Source organism: Ochotona princeps, chromosome 26 (assembly GCF_030435755.1).
Source record: "Ochotona princeps isolate mOchPri1 chromosome 26, mOchPri1.hap1, whole genome shotgun sequence".
NCBI classification, from domain to species: Eukaryota; Metazoa; Chordata; class Mammalia; order Lagomorpha; family Ochotonidae; genus Ochotona; species Ochotona princeps.
In genome coordinates, this window is record NC_080857.1 from 14,751,009 (window position 1) to 14,764,313 (window position 13,305).

At 36.5% G+C, this 13,305-nt stretch overlaps 1 protein-coding gene across 6 annotated transcripts in view; it reads right to left on the reverse strand.

The window, feature by feature from the left end:
• The window catches only part of NRXN3 (neurexin 3), a 1,344,948-nt gene that overhangs the window by 34,446 nt on the left and 1,297,197 nt on the right, over positions 1–13,305 (reverse strand). For 4 of the 6 annotated variants that reach the window (XM_058655329.1, XM_058655327.1, XM_058655331.1 and 1 more), the window contains one exon: positions 9,565–9,643. In XM_058655329.1, coding sequence (XP_058511312.1) covers positions 9,565–9,643 — 79 coding nt within the window. Of the gene's footprint in view, positions 1–9,555; positions 9,644–13,305 lie in introns of all 6 variants that reach the window. The other 2 variants (XM_058655328.1, XM_058655326.1) reach the window with 1 other exon arrangement.

The window sequence follows — 13,305 nt, forward strand, 5'->3', positions numbered from 1 at the left end:
GAGGGAAGTGTATCCTCCCAGTCCGTGACCACTAGCACTTTGTCATTAGTTGCAACATCTAAAACACTGTGTTCCAAGGAACACAATCATTTCTAGATTAATAAAAAAAAAGACATGTTTTGCAAGCCTCTACTTCTCTATTCCTAGAATGCCTAGAGGGTGGTTGTTACAGTTTGAGTGTGAAGGATGGATAATTAAGTCTCCAACACAAAAATTACTGTACAGGTGATGATACAGCACACCACCTTCACATACATGTTGTGGTTTCTCTCCAATGTTAGAACCAAGCCACCTTGCTGGTAACTTGGGTAACTTCTTTTAGTCCCTGCATTTTGAATAAACTTTATAACCCTTATTAATCAAGGTTCACAAGCTTTTGTGGTAAATAATTATTTCCTCACTAGTTCATGTAATCAATACAGAACTTCCTGTCACTTAATTGAGCAGGTAGGTCGCACTCACACATCAAGTTAGTAGACAGCAAGCTATTTCAGCATACTTCGAAGTGTCTGAAAAAATATTTTTTCAGAGTATGTATTTTTTCCTTAAACTTTTGAAACTATGCGAGAGATGGTATAACATGGTGATTGGTGGGCAGGCTGGGGAGACAGGGAGCTTGAGTTCCAAGTATGATTCTACTTCAGTGATAGGTGACTATGGTAAATGATTTACCCCCTGTGTGCCTCAGTGTACTACTTTTTAAATTGGGTATGGTAATAAAAGCTCATAAAATTGCTGAGGATTTAAGAAAGTAAAAAATGAAGTACTTAGAACTATACTTGAGTATGGTCAATGTTCAATGAAGACTGATTTAAATGTATAAACACAGTAATAGAAATAATCTTTAGATGAGAGGCTAGGAACCAGTTCAAGGAACTTTATATTTAATGTCACATATGCAATCATTGAGTCTTGACCACAGGGGCAACTGTGTCTCATACCAAATTTAAGGGAAACATTGCACTATGTGAAAACTTGAGTCTGCCCAGTCCCATTGGAAGCGATAATAAGCTGTAATACTTTTCTCTCAATGTCCAGATCTCAAAAGCTGTTTCATAAAGCAGTGAGAAATATATAACAGTAAAATAATGTTTTTATAGATGCATTTTCTGCAATACAGTGGGTTTCATGCTGTTTTAACTGTTACTGTATTAGTTTATGGGAAAATGTGGCGACAAAGGGCTTTGATTATTAAACATCCAAGAAGCTGCAAGTGAAGTTAATCAAGTTTCCTCACTGACTCATAGGTCACACAATCGCATTGTTTACTTCAGGAAGGTCTCTGGTTTTCATTTCTTCAGTGACAATCAGCATGTCATTTAACTTCATGTTGTAAATTTTCTATTTCTCTTTCTGTTGATTTTTTTTTTAAATTTAAAGGGATGTATAGTAACTAAGTAGTAGAAACTATCACATACAAATGGGATGATACAATGCAGTGTGCACATCTACTTTCAAATTGAGGATGAACCCCCAGTGGAACTGTTAAATGTATCTTGACACAAGGATGCTGGACTCTGCCATGCCTACAATGTCAGGATATATTTAAATAACAGAATGATGGACTTATGACTGATTATGAATGATTATGGTATTGTAATGATATGAGGGAAATCTCAAAATCTATGGTATTGTACCATGGAATAATAAAAATTTTAAGAGTTTTAAATGTGAGTAATGGAAGCATACTGTAAGTTATAACTATGTGCATAGAAATGCATCTATTAAGTATTTTGCAAATTTAAAAAATAGATTTTGAAAACCTAAGAAATATCCCATGGTTTTTCAACGTTAGCAGTGTGGAGAACAGTTAAACCAGCTATTCTGGTAGAGACAGAGCCATAAATTGCTGGCAGTTGCAAATACAATGTTAGCACTTGTAGGTCTCTTCCACTGTCTTCATTTTAAAAGGTACACATAAGTTCTATTCTCTCTATACCTCCAAATAGAGCGACTCCCTGGGGCAGCAAGGAAACAGGAAAACATGGGAGGTAGCATGTGCTTGAGCTAAGTGTTGAAGTCTTATGTCTGAGCACTCTAAGTGGGAAGAAATCAGAGATTTGAGTTTAAATTTTGCTTCAGTGACATGTATGGGAATGGAACAAGGAAAAGGAAATTCTATAAAATACCATTTTACCAACTACAAATTGATCTCAATATTTACCACCTTGAAACGATTTTCTTGAAAGCGATCTCTGTATGTATACAAACAGTAGGTAAATCATTTCAAAAGCAACTATACCCTAGACTCAGCATCAAGACTTCATGCCTCCTCATTTTTCATTCTCCTTTCAACACAAAGTTTCTGGCCTGAGAAATACCATGCAGGGTAATATACTTTCTCTTCTCCAGATTAAGCATGGGGAAAAAAAGTGAGTGCAGCTTTTAAGGCTGCCATGACACCATGAACAAAACCAGTTCTCTTAAAGTGGGTGACCACAAATGTCACCCAGTTTAAACTCCTTGTTGAGATCTTATGGAAGTGATATCATTACAGATTGTCATTTCTCATTTTTATACCATTAATGTCCAACAAACTAATTCCTTCCCAGTAATCCACTAAATTTCCTAGATAATCACAAGAATAATCCAGTACATATATAACTAAGTACTTTTATCATTTCTATCTCAACAAAAAAATCAAATAGAACTCTTTTGTTTCACAGTCTTCAGAATGAGTTAATCTTCAAGTTGAAGTGTTGGCTTTCACATGCTTCCATGAATTTAAAAAGAAATAAAGCTATTTCCTGTTTGACCTCCAAAAGATCATCTAAGCTCAAATATGTATGAGCTGTTTGTTATCAGCAAGTTACAAGTATATTTTTTGATTGCTTGAGATGCCCTATTGAACACATTTCTATCTTAGGTTACATACATGTAACCTAAATGAATTTTACGATGAAAAGTCAAGATTTTCACAAATTCCTCACCAATAAACCCTAGGCACTACTCCATATTGTAGAAATGCTGGCAGTCCCTCAGTAACATTTTCTGACATGACAAGTCAGTTTATTCCTGAAAAAAGAATCCAGAGATTGGTAATCTGTGGGAAAACTCTGATGCAGTGAGTGCTTACAGGAACTTCCTTTAGTGGTCCATTTAATTACAACACAGAAATCAACAAGGATTTCTTATTACTTATCAACTGCAAGTAGGTATTACTATTTGTTGCCCACTGTAAGTTTTTCTTCTTCATTCAAATAGCAAGTGCAATTATGAATTCAAGATACAAGCTATTGTTAGTTGCCTGTCAATTTGTTTGTCTTCTTTGTGAAGTTCCCTAGAAGTAAAGTTAAAAGTAGAGACAATAGGGGAGTAGGAAATATAGGAGGAGGAGTTGAAAACGCATATTACAGAGAACAGAATCACAGAACAACACTACAAGTGTGGAGTCCCAGACACCATGGCAAGACAGATGTACCAGACATGACATCCATGTTCAATGGCTGTGCCAACGAAAGAAAATGAGAACAAAACCAGACAGAGATGTCATGAGAACAGCCCCTAATGCTGACATGAGCCCATGAAAATCATCAACACAACTCATGAGTTAGAACTACAAAGGAAAGTTATCCCCACAACTCAAGTGCTGGAATTGCTGGGTCAGCCTGGATGTGTCACTTGGGTGAGACACAGATGGTGTGATTTCAGCCCATGCACTGCTAATGGAGGCCACGGTGAGCAGAGGAAGCTACAAGACTTCACGGCATGCCACGCAATGGTCCTGGGCTTGTTCCGAAAGAAAAGATAAAACAAATATTCTGATTCTGCAATAAAATTCTTTTTATGCCATCTGGAATTTATGAAGAGGGGCTTGTTTCTCTATCTGCATGATTGTAGTAATAAGTATTTTTTTTCCTAGCTCATGTATCATCTTTCAAATTCTGTTGTCATAAAGGGCAAAGGACTTGTGCAGATTAGGCATAAAATAAAAGAGAAAAAGAAGGGAATTAGAAGGAAAATATGCAGAGGTGGAAGAGGAAAACAGATTTTCATTCTTGTATACACAACTTTCTTGGATTTTTGCTGGGATTTGTTTTGAGATAAATACATAATTAAGGGGAACGTAGTAAAGGGGGAGGAAGTCAAGAATCGGATGGCAAGAAAAGATTTTTTTGCCTCGTTTGGTTTGTTTATATCTCTCAGCATTTGAAAAAGTAAGAATAATGAGTTAAAAATAGCCGAATGACAAAAATACTAAATGTGAATTAAAAATAAAATAAATTGAACCACCAAAAATTCATGCGGCACAAGATGAGGTGAATCGACAATGTTTTTCAAATCTATACAAGGAATATATCTATTTTTGTATATGCAGAAGGATGTGCATATACAGATAGATATATTTGTATAATTTCCTCTTTCCATTCTTACCAAGGCTAACTGAATTATGAAGTCACCATTATAATTATGACAATGAAAACACAACCTAAAAATTTAACATGCTTAGCTTGCAATGATAAAACAGTATCATGCATGTCTATGTTGGCTGGTGCAGTTAAAAATGATGTGAATTTCTGTGTAAACACATGACTGATGACAGGGGCTGTTAATCTCTGCTTATTATTGTTATTTATACTGTGCTTATATATATGTATATGAAGTGACAGGCACTATATACTTAGTATATACACATTGTATATATACACACAGTATGTATGTTTGGGGCTCATGGGGGAAAAAAACTGCAGAACAGAAAGAATAAAAGCAAATCCATACAAACTGTTTAAAACCCAATCCCTCTTTGTTCATTTTGGGGACTTGCTGAATGGTTTCATTATGCTCACTGTATCAACAGTTTTCATTGGCATTTGAAATCAGGAAGTTCTTGTGAATTTGGCCTTCGGTGAATATGTCTATCCATATCGTTACAGAATGCCCTGGCCTACAGATGAGACCACATCTGGGAAGATCAAAGACTGTCTTAATATTGGACTGCAGCACGTTTCACTCACAATATGCAACAAACTCTATACCCACTCAAACAAGAGAAATCTTGTATCTCCATAAGATTCCATATAGAAAAAAAATGAGTAACAAAAGAAAATTCCTTTGTATTAAAAAACATACAGGTTACTACTTCCACAGAGTAGTTGGAGATGCTAAGAAACAATTCTACCAATATAGTCAACATGAAAATCATTAAGAGTGATGATGACACCTACTTTTGCTTTTTTGTCCTCTGTGGACTCTGGTAAGAGAAGTTTTGTTTCTCCATATCCTGCTTTGAAACTTAACATTTGTCTTTAACATTTTAGCTGTGCTTTATATCATGTCTTTACAAATGAGAACTGAAATGATTTAGCAACTCGGGGCCAGATTTCCCTGTTATAAACACTTTAATGAGACATCTCAACCTAATAAAGATTAAGAGCCTTGTTCTACCTGGAAGATGCAATAACAGGTTCTTGACAATTCTGCTAAATCAAAATTTCACCCGATCTGTTTTTGCTATTTTAATGGGGCTAAGATGGAAGAACATAGTAACGAGAGCACCAAATGCAAATATGTGGAACAAAGTACATCCTAGAACCACTCTGGGCCTAGGGATTGTTTTGTGATCTCATGTTGCTGCCGTTAGTTTAAAGAGTCTGACCACTATGAAGGCACAGCATTATTGACAAACGGATATATTTCCTCTTCCCTGTCTGCACTCTGGTGGAGGCACCGTCCCTTGAGATTTCATCAAAGGATATTTATCAAAAATAAAGGCAGAAAACCCAGCCTAATTGACAATCCCAAACAGGTATCCCTGGAGAACAACTGGTTGAGTCAATATGGTTGTTAAATATCACTATGCCATTTTTCAGCTTTAAAAGCTGCTCTGTTTTTACTTTGTTCTGTGCAGTGATTAGCGCTGGCCAAAACACTTTTAGAATCTTTAGACTACAACAACAGAAGACAGAGGTAAGAAATGAAGAGGTAAGAAATGTGCCTCATGTCACACTTCATGCTGACATGTTAGGACACAAACATGAACAGACTAAAGTTATTAACTATTATGTGGCTTCATAATGTCTCGAGGGATTCCAGTTACCTAGTGATTATGGTGTTGTGAGGTCGAAAGAGATAAAAAGGAAAATGAAATGTGGCTTTTTTATACAATGAAAATATAGTTGAGGGTTAGAATTTCTATAACAACAATTCTGAGTTTTTTCATGGAAACAATCATTTCATAAAGCGAATAGTCACATGAACATCTTTAGGAAGTTATTAAAATATCTTGAAATTTTGCTTAGTGCAAATAGCTGGATTATCACTTCATTAATACAGATTTTAGGCTTCAAATCATAATAAACATTTCAGAAAACACAATATTATCTGTGACTCATGAAAGAAATACTTCCCAGGAATACAGAAATATGGAAAAATCAGAATTGTTTATATTAAAGTGTACATTTGGTTAGGGAAATATTTATGGTTATGAAATATAGGGTATAAATAACTCTAGAAGTTTTATTTTAGTCCTCATAGAAAAAAGCTATAGATAAGAAATAACTCATTCATTCAATCAAGTCCTAATGCAGCTTTGCTCACAATTTATGATTTTAAAAACATTTATATATTTTCTAGAAAATATATAAAAGTGATGGCACTCTTTGAATTTCCTACATAACTGTATGAACAGGCTTCTGTATGTCCATCAAAATGAATTAATTTGTGCTTTAATGTGTATGTATGACTATTCAAGAACAGCAAGCCATAGTGATCCATAAGTACCAAAGTGAACTCTCAGAGTGAAAAGCTATTTCTCATGTCTGACTCAAAACTAGTAGAGTTGAAGTAAAAAAAAAAATGTACTTTTCAATAGATGTGTATATGAAGCCTAAAACGTTGATGAATATTAGCAGGTGATGTTCGAATTTAGATCCATTTGAAGTCCTTACATTTTATAACTTACTGAGTAAGTTACCTATAGCCTTGATATGCCTAGTAATGGAGAAAGGTTCAAAAAGCAACCAAGCGAGAAGACAAGCATGACGGGAGGCCTCACTAACTGCACATAGGTATTTCCATCATGCAACTGGTCTGCAAAAAGGTCAGTTGTGGAAATGCAAGGTATTCAAGACCATAGTTTGATTGTCAGCATTTACATACAATTCTAGGAGTGACAATTTGTGTTCAAGGATTACTACCATATTGCTGCATGGGAAGTGGAAAGCCTTGTCTATAGTTGGTGCGATACTAACCTTTGCCTCTGGAAACTGAAGGCCAAAGCCATAGTTCCATGTGGAGCCAAACAGGCCTGGATAGCAGGTAATAACCATCTGAGTAAATCAGACACCTGGTGCAAACCACTGTTCTCTGTGCCTCACAAGTACATGTTCTTTTTTTGTTTTTGTTTTGAATATGCCTCTGACACATGGATTTCTGAATTGTTTGTGACAAGATGAATGTACCTATTACCTCCATCCCCTAACCCCCACACAAACTGTTAGGTTCTTGGTGATATTTTTCTGTTACATGCCAATCAGTCAGCAGAAATGGAATGATACCATGGCCTTCATCCGCTTTCTAAATCTCTCTCCCCAAGTTCTCTGCAATGCAACAGATCATCCACTTGCCCCGTGTTGCTCAAGCAGCATTCTGGTGACATTCTACTCTCTGCTTCTGAGTCAGACAAAACACTGGTACAGCTATTGAAATGCTAACAGAGTTGCTTTAGGACCGCTAGCTTTGGGCCTGCTCAAGTTTAAAAGGATGTTTCAGTAGGCCCACAAACCTCTAGAGAGGCATAAGAGTTTTGAATCAGAAAAAAATGCTCTTTGTGTGCATCCAGTAATCAGGGAAAGATGTTTTTTTCATAAAAAGCTTCTATATCAGTAGATAACACCACCATTTCAGGTCTCAATTGTACTTTTCCATAAGCGTTTTCACAGGCATCAATGCTAACAATAGCAGAAAACCCCCTGGAAAAGGCTAAGCAAGGAGGAAGACAGGCTAGATATTTTGATTTCATGGACAATAGTTTGTGTTTGCTGGAGATCATTTTATGTTCACATATATCCTTAATACTTACATAGCTAGTATCCACACTCTTCAAAATTATTCACTAAAGTTACTGATACTGGAGAGGTAGTTTAGATAAACTCTTGCTTCTGTTTTTCCAACAGCTTGCTTATAGGAATTAATTGAGTAAGAAGGTATTAAACCTAGAGATAACTATTTCTGAATGTCAGGATATAACTTATTAAGTGGACTGGTGAATCTATGTTTGAATGAAAACTTGTTGCTGCAGATGTAGGATAGATTGGGTTGTGTCTGCTTTTGCTCATGAATGCATTGCTTAGGACTAACTGATTAGTGTCTGAGACAATTTAACCAGGCCACATTTATTTCACTTGTTCAAATCTGAGATTTTGAAGGGACACATCATACTCCGAGATGACAAAATTCAACGGATTAGTAGTAGCATATCCCTGTGTATTGCTAGGGGATAGGAATTCACAGAACTTCCTGAATCCAAAGACACAAGAAACCAAGCAGTCCAGGTTTCAACAAGAGGCAATCATTTTGCAGTAAGACATAGGCAGCTTTTAGTTTGGGTATCATTTTTTTTTTCAGGAAGCCTAAATTTATGAATTAGCAAAAGAAAAGGCTTAACGACTCACTTTTCTCTGAAAGAAAAAAAAAATTTACCCAGACAACAAAATACTCTAACTGCTGTATAAATAGGATCCTAACCCAACTCTAGCTTTTAATTGCATTAGACATACACAGAAATTCCATGATATCTGTTCTCTATTACACACATATAAAACTTAACTTATAATAAGTCTCAAAACAGACTTGGGAACGTTGATAGAAAATAATTAGGGACTGTGGTTGCCTGCTGGACATTATATATAGCTCACTATACAAAAAGACCATAAGACAACAAAATGTATCTGAATCCAAATGGGGAACACATTGAAGCTTTTAATGACCAAAGTCTTTCTGCTTCATCACATGAGATACATTTTGCAGCATCCCAACAGTCAACAAGGTATAGTTCAGTACTAATTTTGTATTTACTATACTGTATTGCTGCACACATTCTCTAGACACACAATAAACAAAATTAGTATAAATAGAATACCATGTCAACTGCTGTTGAAATCCCATGGAAAATGTTCCTTTTTTTTTTCAGCTTAAACTGAGAACAACTCATGAGGTTTACAATATTAATAATCAATCTTTATGGCTCCGCTTTGGGTTTGTGCTTTTTTATGTCATTGTAAATTATGCTGTTTCATTGCCCCACCTCACATCAATCAGTTTCATAGCAGCCACTGGCTGCTACCCACTTCCAAGTCCAGCATTTAAAAAATATTCAAAGGTGTACAGTTGAATATGGACTTTTCCCCTTTACTTCTAAGATCTTAATTGCTCCTTCCATGGGATTTGATGCTTTATATTATTGAATATTATTTATATATGTATGACCATACATATATAGATACAGAAAGTACACATACAACATAGCATTATATATATATATAAAACACATGTAAAATCACATATACGTATGTATTGTTTTTTGCAAATGAAAAAAGCAAGCAAAACAAGACTGACCTGACCTACCTGTACTCGGCTCACATTCAACGAAATCTTCATCATCACTTGAACATTCAGCAGATGAAACAAGGTCATCTGATGTTGGCTGTTCATGTCCAAGACAAAACAGGGCAGGGAAAGACAGAAAAAAGAACCATGAACAAAGGCACAGAAGGTTACTAGTGTGTCCCACCTCCTGTTATCAGTACTTCTCTGACCTGCAGATGGCAAGCTTTAGCATGAAGAGTTCTTTACTTTGGGGTGCCTCTGAATGGCTCTGACCCAGGTAGCCTTTATGAGCCTTTCTGGGAAGCTCAGTGACCCAACAGGATTTATCCAAGTGACGGGGGACATTCAAGCCTATCTCATCCTGCTAAGTCACATTGTGAAGCCTGCCTCCCTCCTGACATTAATTTCAGTCTTGAGATTTCGATGAACGGAAGAATGGTGGTTTCAAAGGGTCAGACAATACAATCACGACAGACCTTGTTTCCCAAACACAGCAACTAAAGTGGAGACGGCAGGCCCTGCCCAAGGTGACACAGGCAGGAACAGAAATGAGATAGGAGTCAAGATTCTCTCCTTCTAATAGAGATACAAGCTAACAGGGACATTTCCCCTCCCCTTAAGACTCTTAAATACTACAAACTGAAGATTTGCTTCATTTATTCAACAGTATGGCTAGTTATTAGCTAGACTAATGGCAACAGGAGATGCGTAATAGAGAACAAGACTATGTGGAACTTGGCAGTAGTCTTGAGATGACTCCCAGGCTTGCTGCACACAGCCGTAAGTCTGTCATGTGGTGGCACTGAACCTGTAGCTTAGTGTAGCTGCTAAAAACTAGGGCAGTACTCTGTCCGAGAGAACACAATGGCTTCTTTCACTAACAGTAATTCCTTCTTGTGATTGTTGTAGTTAACTGAATTAGTTATGCATATCATCAGAGTAATATTTCAAGACACATTTAGATATTGGAAAGCTGTTTGAGGACACATTTGGACTTAAACGATGGTGATCAAAGCTGAAAAATACTGCAGATGATCTGTTATAGGACAAAATAGAGAAGGCTGTAGGTATTTGGGGAGTAGGGTTCTTACTACAAAGGTGAGAAGGTTGCTTTATCTACATGTCTCACATTACAATCAAAATGTTTGCTTTTGGACAGCTGCATATCTGCAACACAAAAAAACAGATGTGGGATCTGCTAAGTACCCACATATTCAATATATTATCATTCTATATTCCTTATCCCCCTCTTCTTCACAGAATAAATTGGATAATCTTTCTTGAATGTATGGAGATTCATACAACTATGAAGCAATTACTATAAATGGCTATTAGGTATGTACTCCTATTGATTCAACAATTCACTCTACCACCTTTTGGAATAGGAGCCACTAATCCTTGAAGAGAACTGACATTAAGCTAATTGCTGAAGCACAAAGCTAGAAATAATGTAGTAGGGCTTTCAGCAGATTATATGGCAGATCCTAGTCTTTTTTTTAACCTCATCTTAGACAATACTATAGGCTGAATTACATCCCTCACATCACTATTCTATGTTTAATTTCAACCCCTAGCATGTTGGACTATCGGACATAGGATCTTAGGAAAGTACTTAGGCAGTAAAGTTAAAAAAAAAAAAGTCATTAGGATTAGCCTAATCCAGCGTAATTGACAGTCCTGTAAAAAGTAGAGGCATACACTGTGGGAAGGCCATGTGAAAACCTGGGGAGGAGAGAGAGATCTGTAACCCAAGGAGAGTCACCTAATAAGAAACCAGCCATGCTTACACTAGGATTTCAGATTTGCAGTTTGCAGAATTAAGCTTATGTTGTATAATCCACTGAACTTGCAATCTGCCCTAGCCAATGAATACATGTGGAAATTCCAATGCTTAGTAGTACCAGAACACCCTGTTTTAGATAGACATGCTAAATACAGGACTAATTGAACACATCAAAGAACAATAGAAATACCACCTTATGTAATTCATTTCACTTAACTTAAAATGCCAGAGTGGGTGCACCTACAACCACATAATTGAATGCTATTCTACCTTGGACAGATGAAATTACTTATCTTGCATACATGGTAACAGTGTTCCCTTAGTTTTTCTTTCTGGAATGGTTGCCTATTCAGGTTCACTTCAAGGTACTGATTAGGGAAAACACATACCACTTTTGGAAGGGCTCAAATAATTTTTGATAGCTTCAAATCCTACTCTCCATGGGGTCAATAGCACGTAACACAGCAACCTTTTGGAGGATCATATAGTATGTCTTTGATTTTAAAACTTTACAGGAAAAAGGAAAATGTATATCCAGTTAAAAATCATTACTGCCTTGATTATTAGGACCTTACAAAATGACCCTTTTACGATTTGATTCTGCCATGTTGAAAGAAAACTGGTGAGTCAATAAAAATCTAATGAGCTCTCTTCCAAAACTGTAGGTCGGGTGATAAAATCAGTAAGGCCACTGAGCAAAGACATCAATGCTTGGGCCAATAACAATTGATGTCTGTATTAGCATAGTGCTAATGGCGTATCTAAATTAATTCTAACAGATGCACTTTTTAAGGGATTTTTAAAAAACAAAGTAGACACTCCAAAGCATCATCATTTTCTTCTTTGCTTCTGACACCATTAAAGTCCTTTGTGTTTGGTTGGTTCTTTGCCTAGTCACACTTCCTATTCCATCCATACCGCTGGAACAATCTGGCAAACTGCACATCCACACACTTCCACATTCTGACTGCTATTACCCTTTTTAACCCTCTGTGTCTCCCTTCCTATAGATGTTTCCCATTATTCTTCTCTATGAATGAGTATGAATACAAAAATTTTCCCACGCAGCAGAACTAAATGTTATAACCAGACTAAAATAAAGTTAGAGACAGTCTAGTAGGTTATGATTGTAAGGTCTAACTTCACACACATCCCAGCTGCAAATCTTGTTCCTCCACTTAAAGACTGAATTACTTCATTTCATAAATCAGCCAATCACAGTACTTCCAACTGTGGTAGTTCACTACTCCTAATGGAAGTCTGATACCTGCCATACGTACTTTCCTGACTCATCCCCTCATTTGATGCTAGTTGGTGGTACCTGCCTCATTTTCTGTTGCACCTGCTCAGAGGAGTCATCAAGAATGGAACAGGTAGGCTGGAGAAATACTTGTATGTTTACTGTAGTACTATGCAAAAACAGTCAAGTGATGAAACCATCTAGATGTCCAAGATAGGTGACTGTGTAAAAAATATAGTGATATCACTGATATAAAATGAAATATTCCCCAGCACCAAGGATGAACCAAGGGAACAGGAGCGGAGCTAATCTAGGGACAGAAATATAAACACCACATATCCTCCCTTGAATATGGAAGCCACACTACTGATCTGATATATACAGTAGAAGAACAGTGACTAGAGCTTGAGTCGATTGCAGGTGCCAGCAGGCGTAATGTACAGGAACTGCTAACGCTGTATAGCGCAGTAGTATAACTATATTCACCAACAATTTTTTTTGCTTATTTCAAAACAGCTTGTGTTGGAGTATTCAATGTTTCCAACAACAACAAAGATAAATGCCAAAAGTGATGGAAATTCCAGTAATCCTGACCTGATCATTACATACATTATTCATGTACTGAAATGCCACACTGTATCCCCATATTACTATATAATTATATGTCACCAAAAATTAAAACTTTTTCCCAATGAGTTGAATATCAATTTATATCATCTCTATAGGTATTATGCAG